Below are 20,319 nucleotides of genomic sequence, written 5' to 3'. Positions count from 1 at the left end.
CTTAATCCAGGTCTCTGGCCCTGTAGCCATGCTTAAAAATTAAATAAAAAATATGTTTCTTGCCCGATCGGTGTAGCTCAGTGGTTGAGCATCAACTATGAACCAGCAGGTCACTGTACCATTCCGGTCAAGGGCACGTGCCAGGGTTGTGGGCTTGATCCTCAGTAGGGGGCGTGCAGGAGGCAGCCGATCCATGATTCTCTCTCATTGATGTTTCTATCTCTCTCTCCCTCTCCTTCTCCCTTCCTCTCTGAAATCAATAAAAATATATTGAGAGAGAGAGAGAGAGAGAGAGAGAGAGAGAGAGAGAGAGAGAGAAAGGCACAGAGGCCTGGAGAGAAACCAGACTCCCCTGCATGGCCTGGCACCTCCTTCGTAGTTCAGTGCACTGGGGGTGAGCCAGGCATCCCCCATCTCCCATAAGGCACGCTGGGATGCCGGGAGCAAACCGCTCTAGCTTCACACCTGCCGCTGGGTTGCTTTCCAATTAGCAATATGGATGAAAGAAGTTCCAACACTGCACGCGGATGTTTATGCTGTTTTCCAGTTTTTAAAAAAATGTTTAAAATTACTCCTATTGGCTGTTTCTCACAGTGTGGGTTGTGCCCATTGTTTACATTCCCGAGTAGAGGGTGCTCCGAAGAACTCGGTGAAGCTTTAAATGGAAGCTTCGGGGAGTGATCAGTTTCCCATCAATTCTCCGCAACCCATTTAACTCCACAAAGCGGGACCTGGGTGCCCTTTGCTGCTGCCCAATGCTCAGCTGTCGTGCATACACCTGAACGCACCTCCCATGAAAACATCTTATTCTCCGAGCCTGTCACTGAGCTCGTGATTACTGATGGAGGCACCATCCTCCTAGGCCTCCATGTGACTTAAGTAGGAATTTGTAAAATGCACTTACGGTAACCGTGGTGCTGGTCTGCACTCGCATCTGTGAACAAAGGGAGAGAAGATGGAAGCCCCGCTGGCCTAGTTACAGGCGAGGATGCTGACGGAAACAGCCCGCTCTCTCCTCGGCCCAACCTGCTGGTCATTCCCTCTCCCACCGCTCCCTCCGGCCCCTCCTCCCTTGGAAGGGTCCAGCTCTGCTCTGTGTGTTGTCTTTAAGCCTGGTGACTGCTCTCAGGGTCTTACACTTTACTAGCTCCTTTTTAAAGACATCCTCACCCAAGGATATTATTATTATTATTTTTTAGAGCGAGTGGAGGGGAGTGAGGAGGGGTAGCTTGTATAAAGCTTACCTCTAGTTGGAAATGAACCAGGAATTGGAATTATTTTTTGATGTTTTAAAAAATATGTTTTGATTTGCTCTAACCAGTCTGACTCAGTGGATAGAGTGCCAACCCACAGAGTGAAGGGTCCTGGGTTTGCTTCTGGTCAAGGGCACGTACCCCGGTTGCAGGCTCTATCCAGGTTGGGGCATGTGCAGGAAGCAACCAATCAATGTGTCTGTCTCTCCTGCTCCCTTCCACTCTCTCTAAATTCAAGGGAAAAGTATTCTTGGTAAGGATTAACAACAACAACAACAACAAAAATAATCCTATCTTATATAATAAAAGCTAATATGAAAATCAACCAGAGGAACGACTGGTGGAATGACTGGTCACAATAATGTGCATTGACCACCAGGGGGCAGATGCTCAATGCAGGAGCTGCCCCAAGCTTTCAGGCCCCAGCCCAGCCAAGGCGGGTGCCAGCAGGGGCCCCCCAATAGCCCCACTGGTTGCCCTGCAGAGGGAGGCGACTGTCGGCGGCGAGTGGGTGGCACCAGTCTGGCCAAGACGGGTGCCAGTGGGGGCTCCTGATCACCCCGCTGATGGCCCCACAGATCGGCCCTGATCGCTGGCCAGGCCTAGGGACTCTACCTATGCATGAATTTCATGCACCAGGCCTCTAGTATATAATAAAGGGCTAATATGCAAATTGTCCCCTCGACCGGAAGTTCTACCCAGAGTTCAACCAGGAGTTTGACCAGGGGGTGGGGCTGGCCCACCAACCACCACAGTCCTTCCCCTCCCCCACCCCCCGGGCCAGCCCCTCCCCAGTCACCCTGCCCCCAATCAGGGGTGGGGCTGGCCTGCCAACCGCTTGTAGCCCCTCCCCATGGCCGGCCCAATTGGCCCCAATCGGGGTGGGCCAGACGGACCCCACTTGTGCACAAATTCATGCACCGGGCCTCTAGTGTGAGTGTGAGTGTGTGTGTGTGTATAATTGATTTTAGAAAGAAAGGAAGGGAGAGGGAGAGAGAAACATTGATGTGAGAGTGAAACATCTATTACCTGCCTCTCGCAGGCCCCCACTGGAAACTGGGCCCAAAACCTGGGCGTATGCCCTGAGTGGAAATTGAACCTGTGACCTTTTGGTGCATGGGATGATACTCAACCAATTGAGACACACTGGCCAGGGCTTATTTTTTTATATTTAACACCAAACATTCACCTTATATTCTCATAATGAAATTCAATGTAGACTATGTCTCCATTAAAATATCTCCTATTTTAAAAATAGAAGTCCAATTTAGAAAAGAATGACATTGAGAGCAATGTATTACATTTACATGGGGATGCATGTTCATAAAGTGCTTCCACATTCATTATCTTATTTGACCTTCGTGACAATCCTCTGAGGGAGAGAGGACTGGTCTTACTGTCCTCATTTTACGAAGAAAAGACAGGTGAAAACACATGTAGGCTCCTTAAGTTCCTACTTAACATCATAGCTAGCAAAATAGAGTGGCTAGAATTTGAGCCCCCCCCCCCTTTTTTTTACTCCAAGGTTTTTGTTCAGACCTTTTATCATTTGGTAGGATTACGACAAAATCACTTGGCTTGTGAATGTTTCTGATATTCTCTGAGACATTATCCAGGGTCATCCTTTAATTGTGCTGATGCCACCTGGTTCATAGGATAGCTATGCCAGGGACAGTGCTAAATGCAGCTACTAAACTCTCAAAAAGTGCTCTGGGGTTCAGCAACCTCTTCATTTTACTCATATGTAGTTTTTTTTTTTTTAATAACGCTGACATGTGGTTTATGGTTTCTGCTGTACGTGATACATGTGTATAGTGCATAGACAAAACAAAGAGAGGAAGGAAGGGAGGGAGGAAGAGAGGGAAGGAGGAAGGGAAAGAGAGAAGGAGGGAGCAAGGAAGGGAGGGAAGAATTGGAGGGAGAGAGAGGAAGGGAGGAAAGAAGGGAGGAAGGGAAGGAGAGAGGAGGAAGAAAGAGAGAGAGAGAGAGGAAGGGAGGAAGGGAGGAGGGAGGGAGGGAGGGAGGGAGGGAGGGAGGGAGGGAGGGAGGGAAGGAGGAGTCCAAGGTTCAAATTACCTGGTTGTTGAAGACTGTTATCAATCCTCTCTGAGAAGCTGCTATTAGTAAATCCAACTGGGGGATCTTGACCATGCACTTAATCACGTCCCGTCTCCGACTCCCTGTCAACAGCACAATATTCAGTTCAACTCCCAGCAGTAAAGACCCTAAAAGTCACTTGTTAGGTTTGTTAAGGAAGAAAAGGAAACAACCAACTCGTTCTCAACAGAGAAACCACTGCCCCCAAGAAGGCGGAAACTGGTGCTGGGGATATGTGAACGAGCCTCCCTCTTTCTGTGTCTAACACACAGATGTACGTGCGGTACAAGAACAGCTGCACACACAGTGCCGTGGGGTGCGGGAAGGGCGCTGGGAGGGGGCTGGGGTGAGAGGGGCCCACCGTTAGGTCCTTTAGAGCAATGACAACATTTCAAACTCAACCGCAGGTACAGTTTCTTCTGATATGGCGTGTGACACCGTCACAAAGTGAAGTAAGTGAAAAGGGAGTCTATGGAAACGTTATATGCCAATATTTGCTTTGGGGGAAATAGGAGCACCCATATTAACTTGGAAGGGAAAGTCATACTATCACCTGTAATTATGACTCGCTGTTTTCTAGACACAAGGAAAACCAAATTTTCTTCATTCATTTGGGAAGCAAGAGGATCTTCTTCAGAGGAGTAATACCCAAAGATCTACAATCCCAAACGACACATGTCAACACGAACACTATTTCAGAATCCATTGCGAAGTAACAGATTGGATGCTGGTTGGATTTAAAGTCTTGGTTGAATGCCCAACACTTTGCCCAGCCGCTGGGGCTCAGTGGTTGGGAATCGACCAAGGAACCAAGAGGTCAGAGTTCAATTCCCGGTCGGGATACATGCCCGGGTTGTGGGCTCGATCCCCTGTGTGGGGCGTGCAGGAGGCAGCCGATCCATGATTCTCTCTCATCACTGATGTTTCTCTCTCTCTCTTCCTCTCTGAAATCAATAAAAATATATTTTCTAAAAAAAGGTCAACTCCTTGCTTTGTATATTGGCAGAAGGTCCCCAGAGGAAGAGAAGGCAGTTTAATACATTCAACACACCGTGTGGTGATGGTGCATGGTCCTTAAGCAATCCCTGATTTTCCTTTTTGATTAAAGATGGATGGACCAGGCGGGTGTCCCTGCTCAGACTGGTAGTTCTATTGGGAGCCGGCACTTTGATTTAATTATTTCTTGTAAAAAAAAAGAAAAAAAAAAAAAAAGAAAGCCCTGACCAGTTTGGCTCAGTGGATAGAGCGTCGGCCTGAGGACTGAAAGGTCCCAGGTTCAATTCTGGCCAAGGGCATGTACCTTGGTTTCGGGCACATCCCAGTAGGAGGTGTGCAGGAGGCAGCTGAATCGATGTTTCTCTCTCATCAATGTTTCTAACTCTCTAGCCCTCTCCCTTCCTCTCTGTAAAAAAATCAATAAAATATATTAAAAAAATAAAAGAGAAAGAAAAATACGACATGCATTTCATACTAGAAACATGAAGAGTGACTAACTACCTCACACCAGTCTGTGGGCACATCGGGGTTGTTGCAGAGTTTCCTGTAGAAGCATTTCACGTCTTGATTCTTCACTTCCATGCCGAAGAGGTCCTGCACCTCCGCAAAGAACTTCTCATAGTTAATCATGTCTGCGTCAGAAGAAAGGGCAAACACGTGGGCATCAGATTCCAAGAGCTGCACGGCCTGTGGCTGCAGCCTCTTCTATTTGCTAATCTGCTCCGTTATCTCAGCCTACTAAAGCTCGATTCTTCTGCACTTTATTTATGTACTAGGGGCCCGGTGCACGAGATTCATGCACTGGTGTGGAGGAGGTGGTCCCTCAGCCCAGCCTGTACCCTCTCGCAGTCTGGGACCCCTGGTGGGATGTCTGACTGCCGGCTTAGGCCCGATCTCAGACATTTCTCTCATAGTCTGGGGCTCTCGCAGTTTGGGACACCTCGCTCCGTACTAACCACCTACGGTGGAGGCGGGAGAGGCTCCCAACACCGCTGCTGCACTCTCCAGCTGTGAGCCTGGATTCTGGCTGAGCAGGGCTCCCTCTGTGGGACTGCACTGACCACCAGGGGGCAGCTCCTTCATTGCACGTCTGCCCCCTGGTGGTCAGTGAGTGTCATAGTGACCAGTCATCCTGCCGTTCGGTCGATTTGAATGTTAGCCTTTTATTATATAGGATTTTTTTAAAATTAAAATTTTTTTTTATTGATTTCAGAGAGGAAGGGAAAGGGGGAGAGAGAGAGAGAGAGAGAGAGAGAGAGAGAGAGAGAGAGAGAGTAACATCATTGATGAGAGAGTATCATTGATCAAGCCCACAACCCGGGCATGTGCCCTTGACCGGAATCGAATCCGGGACTTTTCAGTCTGCAGGCCAACGCTCTGTTTACTGAGCCAAACCAACTAGGGCTCGTCTGCACTTTAAAGGTTTTCTTTCCATTGGAAATAGAACTAAGGACTTGGCAAAAGATTATGTAGTCAGAAGAAAGTATTACTTTGGTGTCTAATACCTCCTCCGTAGCTTATGTTGCAACTATTTTAGGAGTTTGGTTCAGGAATACAAAGATCAGAAATAAATCACAGTTTTCTTATTGTCACAGTTCATTCCTGGTCAGGGCACACTTGGGTTGTGGGCTTGATTTCTAGTAGGGGGCCTGCAGGAGGCAGCCGATCAATGATTCTCTCTCATCATTGATGCTTCTATCTCTCTCTCCCTCTCCTTTCCTCTCTGAAATCAATAAAAAATGTATTTAAACAAAGAAACAACCAAAAATGTGGCCCAAGTTGGTTTGGCTCAGTGGATAGAGCATTGGCCCATGGGCTGAAGGGTCCTGGGTTCGATTCCAGTCAAGGGTCAAAGGCACGTACCTCAGTTGCAGGCTCAATCCCCGGTCCTGGTCGAGGTGCATGCAAAAGGCAACCAATTGATGTGTCTCTCTCATATCGATGTTTCTCTCTGTCTCTCTCCCTCCCTTCCACTCTCTCTAAAAAATCAATGGGAAAAATCCTAGGGTGAGGATTAACAAACAAACAAACAGACAAACAAAAAGTGAATGTATGGCAGAATTAGCAGTCTGATGAAAGTCATGATTACATCTCTCCCTTCTCAATCTGTCAGGTCAGTCCCTCTGTCACAGAAGGTAGTTTGTCTAGTATTAGTTTGTCTAGTAGTACTTAGTCTTTATCAAATCTATACTTTATAAAATATATACTATCTACTATAATATCTGTATAAAACATATATATATATATATAATATCCTCTCTATATAGGTGTATATACGTATACTATGTATATGTATACTATAAAGGAATATATGTGTGTGTATATATATATACTCATACGGATACTGGAAAGGAAGGAGATTTTTCAATACGGCTTTGTGATTGCAAGCTTTTACATGAGAACAAGGTTAGGGTGCTCACTGAGCCATATGCTAGAACAGTGATGGCGAGCCTATGACACGTGTGTCAGAGGTGACACGCGAACTCATTTTTTTGGTTGATTTTTCTTTGTTAAATGGCATTTACATATATAAAATAAATATCAAAAATATAAATGTTTTTTATACTATGGTTGCAAATATCAAAAATTTTCTATATGTGACACGGCACCAGAGTTAAGTTAGGGTTTTTCAAAATGCTGACACGCCGAGCTCAAAAGGTTCGCCATCACTGTGCTAGAAGAACCCTTAGATGTCATTTAATCCACCCCCTAATTTTATGCTCGAGAAAATTAAGGTTCAGACAAATGAAAAAAACAAAAAACAAAAAAAAACTTCCCCAAGATCACTTAGCTTTCAGGACTGAGGCAGAACGAGGAGTCAGGCCCCCTATTTGGTGTCTTTGCTGTGAAGCTGTGTTGTTTCAAACGTTTCCCAGTTCTAATCAACAGACTCCACTGGACCGCCCTGGAGTCACGGAGCTTACCTTCTTTCTGGGTGAACAAGCCCGCTTTCTCATCCTTTTTCTGGGCCGCTGTGCGTTCGACCAGCCTTTCGAACCCCTTCAGGGCTATCTTGAAACTGACCACCTGAAGCGCATTGTTGAGCCATTTCTCCTTCCCGGGATCCATGGGAACTCCGGGAAGTGTTTATTTCTGTACAGAAAAAAGAACGCAAATTTGCCAACTTGGATAACCTCCCAGGTGTGACGTTGCCTTCCTGCCGTCTCAGTTGCTCTAGGACTCATTCCTTTGACCTTACAATCCCATTCTGTGGGGATGAGGAGTCTGAGTGGTCACCAGGATGTTGGCAGGGAGGAACCTGACTGAGGTCTAATGCATGGCGCGTGGGCAAACCTTGCAGGGAGATCTGACTTCACAATGTGGCCAGTGTCCTTCACAGAGCACCCCTGCATCATAATCTCCCTGTATTAGGAGGAGGCTGAGACTTATTTTCCCACAAATGGACTGTGTGCGCGCACGTGTGTCTGCAGTTCCAGAGGGAAGAGGAATGGGTAAGACCAAGAAGGGACCCTGGCCTGCCTTCCCCCCTCCTACACCCTCTCAATCCTCTTGCCTTCTTCCTCGAGGCACCTTGGAGAGTAAGATTCACTTTCATTCTTGCGGCTGCCCTGGGTTGGAAAGCATGGGCTTCTAAAAATGAAAATGGATTTCGGCATCTGCCATTTCTATCACAGATGGAGATACTTTTAGCAGTCAGAAAGAATAAAAATGCCTCGCATTCCTTTAGGCATTGCCCTTTAGTGAAAACAGAAAAGTGAGCCAGGCATGGGGAAGGGTGAGCTTCTGAATGGGAAGGAAGTTCTTCAAGGGGTTATTTATTGAACGAGAAGAGGATTTTCTGCGTATCTTCTTTCCCCTCTTCGTAATCTCCAATACCGTTTGCTCCAGTTGCTGTTGAATCAAGTTTTTCCATCTTCAACCCTTTATGGGAAGGAGAAGTTATCTAATATTTTATCAACAATTAGTTAAAATCCTATGGTCTAGGTCAGTGGTCGGCAAACTCATTAGTCAACAGAGCCAAATATCAACAGTACTTCTTCAAAATAGACTCACCCAGGCCGAAAACCGACTTCTGCGCATGGGCCAAGAAGTTTCAATCGCACTGTACATGCGCCCGCACGTGGTATTTTGTGGAAGAGCCACACTCAAGGGGCCAAAAAGCCGCATGTGGCTCTCGAGCTGCAGTTTGCCGACCACGGGTCTAGGTGACACAGATGGAGTCCATCTTTAAAAACATCTGCAAGGTGCCCCGCCAGTGTGACTCAGTGGTTGAGTGTTGACCTATGAACCAGGAGGTCATGGTTTGATTCCCGATCAGGGCACATGCCTCGGTTGTGGGCTCCATCCCCAGTAGGGGGCGTGCAGGAGGCAGCCCATCAATGATTTTCTCTCATCATTGGTGTTTCCATCTCTCTTTCCCTCTCTCATTCTCTCTGAAATCAATAAAAATATATTTAAAAAACAAAGAAAGAATTTGCATAAGAAGAAAAAAGGAGTGGGGACAAACAGATTTAAAAGAACTCCAAAGATGCTCCAACCAATCATTGTGTGTAAACTTTATTGGATTCTGACTCAACCAAACTGAAAAATAATTGCAACATTTATGAGACAATTGCAAATTGGAACACCAACTAGATCAGCCGTGGGCAAACTACGCCCGCGGGCCGGATCCGGCCTGTTTGAAATGAATAAAACTATTGAAATAAAAGACCGTACCCTTTTATGTAATGATGTTTACTTTGAATTTATATTAGTTCACACAAACACTCCCTCCGGTCCAGTTTAAGAACCCATGGTGGCCCTCGAGTCAAAAAGTTTGCCCACCCCTGAACTAGATGTTTAATGATATTGAGAAATTACTGTTTATTATTTTAGATGTATTATAATTTGTTATGGTGCTACCTATGTGATATTCTATATTAGAACTACATACTGCAATATTTACAGATAAGCATTCAAATACAAAGGAGTGGTAAACTGGGCCAAATAATGCTAATAAGGTACATACAGTGAGGACTGAAAGTTAAGCACTGGGATGTGCATTATGTTCACCTTGAGAAAAGCTAGGTGAGTGGTGTAATGGATTAAAGAGAGAGTGGTAGGAAGGGATGTGGAGACGGTAGGCATGCATGCATATTATAGCACCGGCTTTTGGGAATATCTTAAAAATGGATGCTGGCACAATTCATAGCTATTAGGCTATTTACAGAGCAACAGGATGTATTTGTACTATTTTCTCAGTTGCAAAAATGATATCACCACAAACTTACAGAATATTAAAAGTGATCACCAGCCCTGACTGGTTTGGCCCAGTAGATAGAGTGTTGGCCTGCGGACTGAAGGGTCCCAGGTTCGATTCCGGTCAAGGGCATGTACCTTGGTTGCGGGCACATTGCCAGTAGGGGGTGTGCAGGTGGCAGCTGATCACTGTTTCTCTCTCATTGATGTTTCTAACTCTCTATCCCTCTCCCTTCCTCTTTGTAAAAAAAATCAAAATATATTAAAAAAAGTGATCACCAATATTTCTACCATTCTTCTAAAACTATTGATTTTTTGAATACCGCCTTCTAGGCCCAGGCCACATATTTTCATGATTGTATGGTCTCAATAGAATTATGCACATTCTGTAAATATTAATGTATTATTTCATAAAGCTGTACCCATGATTCTAATATCCTTTACAAATATAATTTTTTTCCAGTTATGTACCTTATTAGCACTATTTGGCACAGCTTTCCTTCTACTTCTTTCAATCAAATATTTTATTAATTACTTTTTACATATAAATGATTATGGAAGGTGACGTATAAAAATTCAGAAGCAAACACACTCCTAGCTGTGTAGGGGAAGGAAGTAGTATTACCCCTGCTAGGGAAAGGCTCCAGGAAAAAAACAGGTGCAATGGTTTCCCTGAGCTACGATGGCCTCAGCTTCTACGGGTCTTGAGAGCCGTGCGTGGAAGTCGGTGGGAAAGGCCATGACGCAAGCCTGTAGTTAGGGCCTCTCAGCGTGACATGGTCCAGGCACCGATCCTCTGGTAGAAATCCTCTTAGAATAGGTAGCTCTGCATTTTCTGCTTCTGTTCACCACGGCCAACGCCAGTTCTCGGGATAAGAGGTCAGGGAAGAACGTCTCTGGGGTGAATGAGGATTCTTAGGTGATGCATACGACGGGCACAGAGAGCGGGCAGGACGCTACCTGACCAGCTACTGGGAGGAAACTGGGCCATACTCATGCGGGGTTTTCAGGATAAAAACAGGACACAGAGCAGCAGGCAGGAAGGGGCGTGGCCACAAGGGAGGCGGGAACGCGCGCGTAGAGGGGCGTGGCCTCAGGGCGGGCCTAGGGAAGAAGTGGTACCGCGCGGGGCCACCCGGACTCTGGGCCCCATGCTTTTTTTTTTTTTTTTAAATACATTTTATTGATTTTTTACAGAGAGGAAGGGAGAGGGCTAGAGAGTTAGAAACATCGATCAGCTGCCTCCTGCACACCCCCTATCGGGGATGTGCCAGCCAAGGTACATGCCCTTGACCGGAATCGAACCTGGGACCCTTCAGTCCGCAGGCCGACGCTCTAGCCACTGAGCCAAACCAGCCAGGGTCCCTGCGCTTTTTAAAAAAATATATTTTTATTCACTCGAGAGAGGGAGAGAAACATGAGTGATGAGAATCATGGATGGGCTGCCGCCCGCACGCCCCGCACTGGGGATGAGCCCGCAACCCGGGCCTGTGCCCTGATGGGAATGGAACCGTGGCCTCCTGGTTCCGAGGTCGGAGCTCAACCACTGGGCCACCCGGCTGGGCTGGGCCCCTGGGCGGTGGCCGCCACCTGCTGGCCTCGCCCCAACTGCCAGTGCGGCAGCTCCGCACCCACGCTCCTGGCCAGCACCAGCCTCGCGACCTGCCGCCGCCCCTCTTCGGGTCCCGCTCTCCTTCGGGTCCCGCCTGCGGAGCGGCGGGTCTGGGGCGGCGCGGGGACGGGTTCAGCGACAGCCTCTGGGGTGAGCGGGGCTGAAGGAGGAAGCGCCCCCTTCTCTGCACTGCCCCGCACCTGAGCGTCCTCCTGCCGCCCAGCCCACGGGGACCCCAGGCTGCTCGGCGTTGTCTCCTCCTTCCTCCTCCCCCCGGCTCGCGCCGCCTCTCCCGGGTCTCTATGCCCACTCATCTCCCCCACGCGGCCCTCGGCTCTGTCCCTGTTAGGGGTTCAAATCCCGGCCCTGCCGCCGAGTAGCCAAGGACCAGGAGTAAGTTATTCCTTCCCCCGGCCGCTCCCCTCGGGGTGGGGAGGCCGGCAGGACCTCTCTGGGGACTGGGGGCGGCCTCACTGGGCGCCGCGTCCCGCACACGGGTGTTCGCGTCTATGAACGGCTGCCGCTGCCCCGACTCCGGGCCAGCACCTCCCATCGGGGGTCGGTGGCACCTTTGTTCCCATCGTGTTCCTCGGAATGAACACCATTACCCTCCGCACCGAGGAGGAAGGGGGGACGGAGACCTAGTCCCAGCCCCGAATCAGTCCCGAGACCCCAACACCCATGTCCTTCCGCGCTGCCACGATTTCTTCCCGAAGGTTAACGTCTGGCATTAGGATGACCTGTTCGACGCCAGGAAACCAGTTCTGCTGACATCCTGTTCCCACTGCAGCCCGGCCCAGGAGCTTTTCCCGACGTGAACGGGAGTGCACAGCGGGGGCTGACCCGAATGTGAAGCCGGTCTCAGGGCGCGCTTGCCAGGATGACTGGCGGGAGGACAGGCGTCCTGCTATGTGGTCCTTTCCCCCAAAGTGGGCGCTGACCTGGGGGGGGTCACCCTCGTGTTAGGAACCAGGACCCGGACATTCTCTGAAAATCTTACATTGATCAAGAAATGGCAGATCCGGGAACCAGATTTATAGACTAGGAAAGAGAGGAGTTGATTTGTTTTATTCTATCCTTCAGGATCCTGTATTTGTGTGTGTGCGTGTGTGCACATGTGTGCGTGTGTGTTTGACTGGACAGTTCAGACTGTTTCAATAGGAGCGCTTTAGTGCTCCATGTGCTTAGACTCTTTTGTAAAAAAATATTTTTAAAAACATTTCATAGAGACAGGGAGAGGGAGAGGGAGAAGGAAACATCAATGATGAGAGAGAATCATTGCTGGGCTGCCTCCTGCACGCCCCACACGGGGGATTGAACCCACAACCCCCACATGTGCCCTGACTGGGAATCGAACCGTGACCTCTTGGTTCATAGGTCAACGCTCAGCCACTGAGCAATGCCGGTCAGGCAGATTCTTGAACTTTGTGGGTTTTCCCAAAATATGCTTTATCAGAAAAATATCCCATGGTGTCACTTTCCTTCTTATGTGCATGGAAGCAATTTGTGTCCTCTTTCCCTTTAGTCAACAACTGTAAGAGAGTTAAACATTGGTAATAAGTAGGGACTTTTATGTGGCGCGGTGATTAGGAGGAAGGGCTTGGAGAGTCTGATCGTCCTAAATTTAAGTCCCAGCTCTGTCGTTTACTGACTATGATCTTGGACAAGTAACTGCCTTATTTCCCTCCAAAATAAGGCTAAAAACTATAACTGACTCGGTGTGGAAAGATTTAAATAGGTGATTTAGGGAAGAGCTTCCTGAGTGTCGTGCCCGGCCCATAACGGTACCCGGACGTGAGCACCCATCATCATTACGCGCAGTGCGGTTCTGCTGCCGACACTGGGCGACACCTGATCTTCTGTGTATCCGACAGGTGCCAAGCATATCTGTCACTGGGACTCTTATTGGGGGGACACCGACACCCACAGGCTCCACCAGGGCGGGAAACTGCTTCCACCTGTTCATCGGTGTTATGTAAAAAAGCAGCAAGCATTTCGGCGACAGTGTTTGAGGATGTCTCACTATGTGAACAGTCTTCGTGAAAACGTTAAAATGATGAACAATAAATCACTGTGGAAACTTCACCTTCCTGCTTGCCATTTTTTTTTTTTTTTGAGCAAAGGAGATGGTGTTTAAAACTGGAGGATGGGAGTTGTGTCCAACGAAAAGGAAAGAATGTGTTTTATTGGGAATTTATATATGAATTTTACAGATTTGGTGTTCTTTATTATGTATACTGTTCAGAAGGTGTTAACGCCTTACCTTTTACAGGCTTTAGTGATGAGGGTTGATGTGTAATTTCTCTTTAAAATGTAAGGGACCGCTGGGGGTAGGGGCCCTAGGCGGTTGGCTGGCCCCGCCTCCTGGGGACAATTTGCATATTAGCCTTTTATGATAGAGGAGGATTGGTAGGATGGAATGAAACTTATTCCAGAAAAACAAAATCACGCATTTGAGGACTTAGTGGTTCCAAAGAACAGAACTGTACCTGTGGGCAGTGTGAAAAAAGAGAAAGCAGACCCACGTCACCGACGGAGATCTCACACCCAAGACCTAAACTAACTGCAGCTTCGGCCCCACCCAGGAATGCAAAGGTAGCCGGTCAGCCTGGAATCTCTGAGTCAGCACATGGGGAGGGGTCCCCCCTGGAGGCCCTGCTCCCCCAACTCTCCGCTGTAAGCTTCCTTTCTCACCCCTTCTGCCCATCAAAGCCTTCCATTCCGTGCAGCTCTTCAACAGAAATGAGGAGGAGGAAAACATCCCCCCGGTGTGAAAGAATTCAGAAACGTCCTGGAGTTACTATTGGTGCCTAGGAAGCCTGTTCCCAGACGATCCCCACAGTCCTAGGGACCGATGACCAGATGCTGGGACGAGAGAAGCTACCCAGAGGGAGGAAAACGGATTGTAAGAGAAGTGGGGTGCTTCTGCCCTGGGGTCAACGTGGACCAGGGGACCTTGGGACAGTCCCGCAGGAGACAGCTGGAGGCGGCTTGGGATCCCTACGCGGGTTTATGAAATTGCCACTGGGGGGACCCGGATGAAGCAGGAACTGGGACTGTTTCATTCTCACGTGGTCCGTTCTAACACTGGAATGCAACGGAGCGGAACCAGAGTTTGGCCACCGAGGAGCTGCCTTTGGGGTATTGATTTTCAGCTGCTTACTAGGAAACAAAAGGCTCAGAACTTTCGACTCTCCCCACCTTTCCTGCCCAAGAGATTCAGGAGACCTGAGGATGCCACCTTCGCCGAATCTGCATTAAGTGTGGACGCAGAACAGGGCTTCGAGGGTGCCTGTCAGCCACATGCCCCAGGTCCCACCGTTTCCCAGTCGCCAAGCGGGGATTTTCCCGCCATGTGTGTGCAGCTCTGCCTCAGCTCGTGGAAACCCCCACCCTCGCTTCTGAAATCGAAGGCCCCATTCTTCTCTGTGCAAATGTCCGACACACACAGCGAACGGTGCCTGTTGGGGGAGGGGGGAGGGAGAAGGCGGGTCATGCCTACGTGAATCCCCGCGCGCGGGTATTAAACTCTGATGCTCTCACATGCGCACTGTGCTCGCTTAGGATTTGGCACAGGGAGGGAGGAAGGGTAACTTACAGAACAAGTATGACAGCCCTGGCCGGTGTTGCTCAGTGGATAGAGCATCAGCCTGCAGACAGCAGGGTCCCAGGTTCGATTCCAGTCAAGGGTACGTGCCCAGGTTGCCAGCTTGGTCCCCAGCAGGGGGCGTGCAGGAGGCAGCTGATCAATGATTCTCTCATCTTTGATGTTTCTATCTCCTTCTCCCTCTCCCTTCCTCTCTGAAATCAATAAAAATATTTTTAAAAAAGTATGACAAAGCCCCGTATTAACAACACGGCGGGCTGGGCCCGCTCTCAGGCGCAGGGCCTCACCGCCCTCACTCACCTCGTCACACACGAGCGGCACTTCCCGGCTCCTCTCGGGGGCACCCCCATTCCCAGCATCACTGCTCCTGCCGGTGGGGCCGCCGTGACTGGAACAAGGGTGACGGTCCGCAGCACTGAGCCTCCGCCACAGTCCACCTGCCCAGGCGCGGCCACGCCGTGACGCACGGGCAGGAGCGTGCGCAGGGGAGGACCTCGCGAGATTTCATTACGCGAGATTTCATCGCGCGAGACGTCACCGCGCGAGACCTCACCACGCGAGCTTTCCCCGCACGCCCAGCCCAGCGCGCAGGAGGCCCGGTGCCTGGGTTCTTCCTGCGGTTTTTCCATTGGATGTTTCCGGATGCGAGGAGGCCGCAGGTAAATGGAGCTGCAGGTGAGCGTGGGCCTGTCGCAGGGTCCGGCTGTGGACCCGGCCCGGTTTGCCCAGGTCCCCGCTCGCATGGTATGGGCGACTTCCGTTTCTTCCCCCTCCCCGTGCCTTTGCACAGCTGCTAGACGTTACGTCCACGGGACGGGGGAGACAACAGACGTTTATTCTCCGCCCTTCTGGCGGCCGGGAAGTCCGAGATCGAAGTGCCGGCTGATTGGGTTCTTGCCAAGGTCTTGGTGTATCTTCGCGGCAGAGAGAATGCAAGCTCTCAGCCACCCATTACCAGGGCTAAGGCCTGGTTACCTCCCAAAGCCCTTCTCCTCAAACACCATCGCATTGGGGGTGAGGGTTTCAACAGTAAATTTTGGGGAGACACATTCAGTCCATAACACCTTCCAGCTTGATGAAAGTATAGAATGTAAGAAGAAACTGGGTGGGAACCTTTCCCCCCCCCCCCCGCAGAACCATAGGTTAGAAAGAATGACCAGTTTAAGAAAAGTGTTAACTTTTTCTCTCAGTCCTCTTATGTTTAATGTTAAGATATGAAAGAAAAATTGTTTACTGAGGCCTGCTAATATTTTTAAAAATAGGCCATTTGTTTTCTCATTTTATCACGAATTTACACTTAAACTTCCAATTATCTAATTGGGAAGCTGGAAATCTGTTGAGGAAAAAAGGTGTCTTTGGTTTAAATGTATCTGGATTTTATTGTGTTCTAACTAATCCTATATAATAAAAGCCTAAAATGCTAAGTGTCTGGTCATTTGTTCAACCAATGAAAGCATAATATGCTAACGATTTACTAAGGTTGCTCAACCGCTTGCTATGATGTGCATTAATCACCAGGGGGCAGTCCACTGTCCACCAGTCACTATAATACACTGACCACCAGGGGGCAGACGCTCTGACCAGTAGGTTAGCTTGCTGCTGGGGTCTGGCCAATCAGGACTGAGCGAGACAGGCTGGACCCTGGAGCCCTCCCACAATCCCTTCCCAGCCAACCTCTTGCATCCTTCCCCGCCCGATTGTGCACTGGTGAGATCCCTTGGCCTGCACCCTTTCACAATCTGGAACCCCTCGGGGGATGTCGGTTTCCGCCCGATCCCACAGGCCAGGCCAAGGGACCCCACTGGTGCACGAATTTGTGCACTAGGCCTCTAGTATATATTATAAAAGACACATATAAGCAATATTTTTAAAGTCAAGTGTTCTTCATAAGGTTTAAGGTTTTAAGTCGTTTCCTTCATCTATGGAGAAACGTATCGTTTTTGATCTTCCTTTCTCCATACAACTGTTGACTATCATCTTTAAATAGAGAACTATAAAATCAACCTAATGTTCAAAGTTGTGGGTATATTCTGATGTAACTTGATTTCACCCTCTGCCTAACTTCCAGCTCCAATCTTAGAAATTTTCAGAAAAAATTTATGGGAATTCAGATAGAAATTTCTGCAAATTGGCACTGAAAAAAAAAGGTTTATTTGCATAGCTGACTTTTGCTGTCAACTTTCCCCAAAGGCGATTTTGAGTAGATTTTTTCACACACAAAAAAGTCCTGTTTAAAAGTCTTAAGAAAGTGCATTTTGATCATTATATATATGTCATATAATACATAACTTATGTTCAACACCTACATAATCAAATTTAAAAAGAAGACTGGGTTATGCGGGAGAGAAACCAAGATGGCGGCATAGGTTAACGCCGGAGTTTGCTGCTTTGAACAACTACTTCAAAAGTGAAACTAAAACACGGAACGGACATCACCCAGAACCACAGGAACGCTGGCTGAGTGGAAGTCCTACAACTAGGAGGAAAGAGAAACGCATACGGACACTCAGAGGAGGCGCAGTGCTGAAGTCAAATTCTGAGGTGCGGAGTGCGCGCGCGGAGTGGGCTGGCGGCGGAGGGCGCGGTTGTTGTTTTCAATCGGGAGGGAGTCGCAGACTCTGAGCACCAGATCCGGGCGAGTCTTTAGGGACCCAGGCTCAAACGGGAGAAGTGGACTGTCTGGCTTCGGTCAGAGCGAGTGCAGCTTTCTCTCCGAGCTTTGCAGCGGGTGCTGGGACTCAGAGAGGCAGAGCCCCTGGGGACAGGACTGAGAGCCGCCATAACTGCTCTCTCCGGCCCACCCTGTTGATCCTGTGCGACCCGCCCCGCCCAAGCCCAGCGCAGAACCATTTGCCGGATAGCCTCAGGCAAAGGCTAGATTAGCACCTCCCTAGAGGACAGAAGTTCTCTCACTGCTGACACAGCTGATTCTCATAGCCACTTGGCCTGGAGGTCAAACCCTCCCTGGAATTAGCTACAACAATCAAGATTTAACTATAAGACTGCGAACAAAGACCACTAGGGGGTGCACCAAGGAAGCATAACAAAATGCGGAGACAAAGAAACAGGACAAAATTGTCAATGGAAGAAATAGAGTTCAGAACCACACTTTTAAGGTCTCTCAAGAACTGTTTAGAAGCTGCTGATAAACTTAATGAGATCTACACGAAAACTAATAAGACCCTCGATCTTATATTGGGGAACCAACTAGAAATTAAGCACACACGGACTGAAATAACGAATATTATACAGACGCCCGACAGCAGACCAGAGGAGCGCAAGAATCAAGTCAATGATTTGAAATGCGAGGAAGCAAAAAACATCCAACCGGAAAAGCAAAATGAAAAAAGAATCCAAAAATGCGAGGATAGTGTAAGGAGCCTCTGGGACAGCTTCAAGCGTACCAACATCAGAATTATAGGGGTGCCAGAAGATGAGAGAGAGCAAGATATTGAAAACCTATTTGAAGAAATAATGACAGAAAACTTCCCCCACCTGGTGAAAGAAATGGACTTACAGGTCCAAGAAGCGCGGAGAACCCCAAACAAAAGGAATCCAAAGAGGACCACACCAAGACACATCATCATTAAAATGCCAAGAGCAAAAGATAAAGAGAGAATCTTAAAAACAGCAAGAGAAAGAAACTCAGTTACCTACAAGGGAATACCCATACGACTGTCAGCTGATTTCTCAACAGAAACTTTGCAGGCCAGAAGGGAGTGGCAAGAAATATTCAAAGTGATGAATAGCAAGAACCTACAACCAAGATTACTTTATCCAGCAAAGCTATCATTCAGAATTGAAGGTCAGATAAAGAGCTTCACAGATAAGGAAAAGCTAAAGGAGTTCATCACCACCAAACCAGGATTATATGAAATGCTGAAAGGTATCCTTTAAGAAGAGGAAGAGGAAGAAAAAGGTAAAGATACAAATTATGAACAACAAATATGCATCTATCAACAAGTGAATCTAAGAATCAAGTGAATAAATAATCTGATGAACAGAATGAACTGTTGATTATAATAGAATCAGGGACATAGAAAGGGAATGGACTGACTATTCTTGGGGGGGAAAGGGGTGTGGGAGATGTGGGAAGAGACTGGACAAAAATCGTGCACCTATGGATGAGGACAGTGGATGGGGAGTGAGGGCGGAGGGTGGGGTGGGAACTGGGAGGAGGGGAGTTATGGGGGGGAAAAAAAAGGAACAAATGTAATAATCTGAACAATAAAGATTTAATCAAAAAAAAAAAAAAAAAAAAGAAAGTGCATTTTGATTAAATCCAGTAGTTTGGGTCCTATAATTGAAACCACATATATTTTAAATAAATACTTATACACAATAGTATGTAAAGAGGCACTGTAAGGCCAGTGTTATCAAAACCTTATCTTCATCTTATTCAAATATAACAGCCTTAGAATCACTAAAAGTCTTAGAATTTATAAGGCATATGATAATCTTAAAATTCTTACTTCTTTAAAGAAATAGAAAGACGATTATTGGAAGTGCATAGACTTTATTTGGTACTTCTAGCAACATCTACAATGATACAACTGACCAGCAACAGCTTGCATAGCGCCCACCTGCTCCGTGTCTAAGATGATTTTTTCAATATGGTATTTTGCAAAGATAGAAAGTCAGGATTTCACAGTATGGGTGAAATCTGTTTTATCATGAAATAAATTTAATACATTAGTATTTCTCCCATTTTCTATCAGAAAACAGCAAAATTACATTGTTAGGTATTTTACTTACACTGAAAACTTGGAAGACTCAACAAAGCATCAGTGAGTTTATCAACAGACCTAGGACGCCCCCCATCCCCACCTCCTTCTGGGTCCCTGTTCTTTAAAATGACACTTGTTATAAATTGAAATTATATACTTTTAAGCACCAGCTTGACAATTTAAAGTTTTCTTTCAGTTTTATAAAAGATTCCTGCTTTGAAAGGCAAAGTGAATGTAAAAATGTGAATGTAATCAAATAAATCACAATAGTCGTAATGTTTTTACAGCTACATTCACTCATTTCATTTTGAATGAAATTTGCTTGTAGGCTTGAAACAAAATATTTTTCTTTTGTCTTGAAAAAATCCCCTTAAAAATTAACCATTTTTTTTGGAACTGTATAACTGTTTTTTTATTTAGTGTTTAAAATACGGTATGCAAATTGGTCCTTAGAGATGTTACATAAAGTCCAGCTTCCTGGATAATTTGTTATATAAAACAATAAAAAACCCCAAACTACCACAAAATAGTACTGATGTTAACAGTCACGTATGTAGTAACACACCAGTGCCCCAGATTATCCTGTTCACGAGTGCTTCCACTACAAATGTACGACCAGGGTTGAAAACTTGATAGTTAAATTCCCATTCAGTATGTAAGAGTGGAAACTCTCAAAGACCCTGCGAGTTCTGTATTTCGGAAACACCAACACTATTAAGGCACCACTTACTGAACAGACCCATGGAAAGGAACCAGTATGCCTGTGTTAGAGAGCTAGTCAGTCATGTTGTAAGGCAGTCAAAAGGATCATGTTTTTCACTTTAAGGC

The 20,319-nt window shown here is 47.3% G+C and overlaps 1 protein-coding gene across 1 annotated transcript in view; it reads right to left on the bottom strand.

Moving 5' to 3' along the window:
- The window catches only part of WDR64 (WD repeat domain 64), a 62,525-nt gene extending 55,110 nt beyond the window's left edge, over nt 1-7,415 (bottom strand). Inside the window, exons 1-5 of the mRNA XM_059677483.1 lie at nt 7,271-7,415; nt 4,848-4,978; nt 3,904-4,006; nt 3,330-3,433; nt 905-934 (exon numbers count right to left, since the gene is read on the bottom strand). Of these exons, the coding sequence (XP_059533466.1) occupies nt 905-934; nt 3,330-3,433; nt 3,904-4,006; nt 4,848-4,978; nt 7,271-7,415 (513 nt within the window). The remainder of the gene's footprint in view (nt 1-904; nt 935-3,329; nt 3,434-3,903; nt 4,007-4,847; nt 4,979-7,270) is intronic.
- Nucleotides 7,416-20,319: the final 12,904 nt, after the last annotated feature.

Source organism: Myotis daubentonii, chromosome 20, assembly GCF_963259705.1.
Source record: "Myotis daubentonii chromosome 20, mMyoDau2.1, whole genome shotgun sequence".
Taxonomy (NCBI): Eukaryota; Metazoa; Chordata; class Mammalia; order Chiroptera; family Vespertilionidae; genus Myotis; species Myotis daubentonii.
The sequence above is the reverse complement of the archived record's forward strand: the minus strand, read 5'-3'. Positions and strand labels throughout refer to the sequence as shown.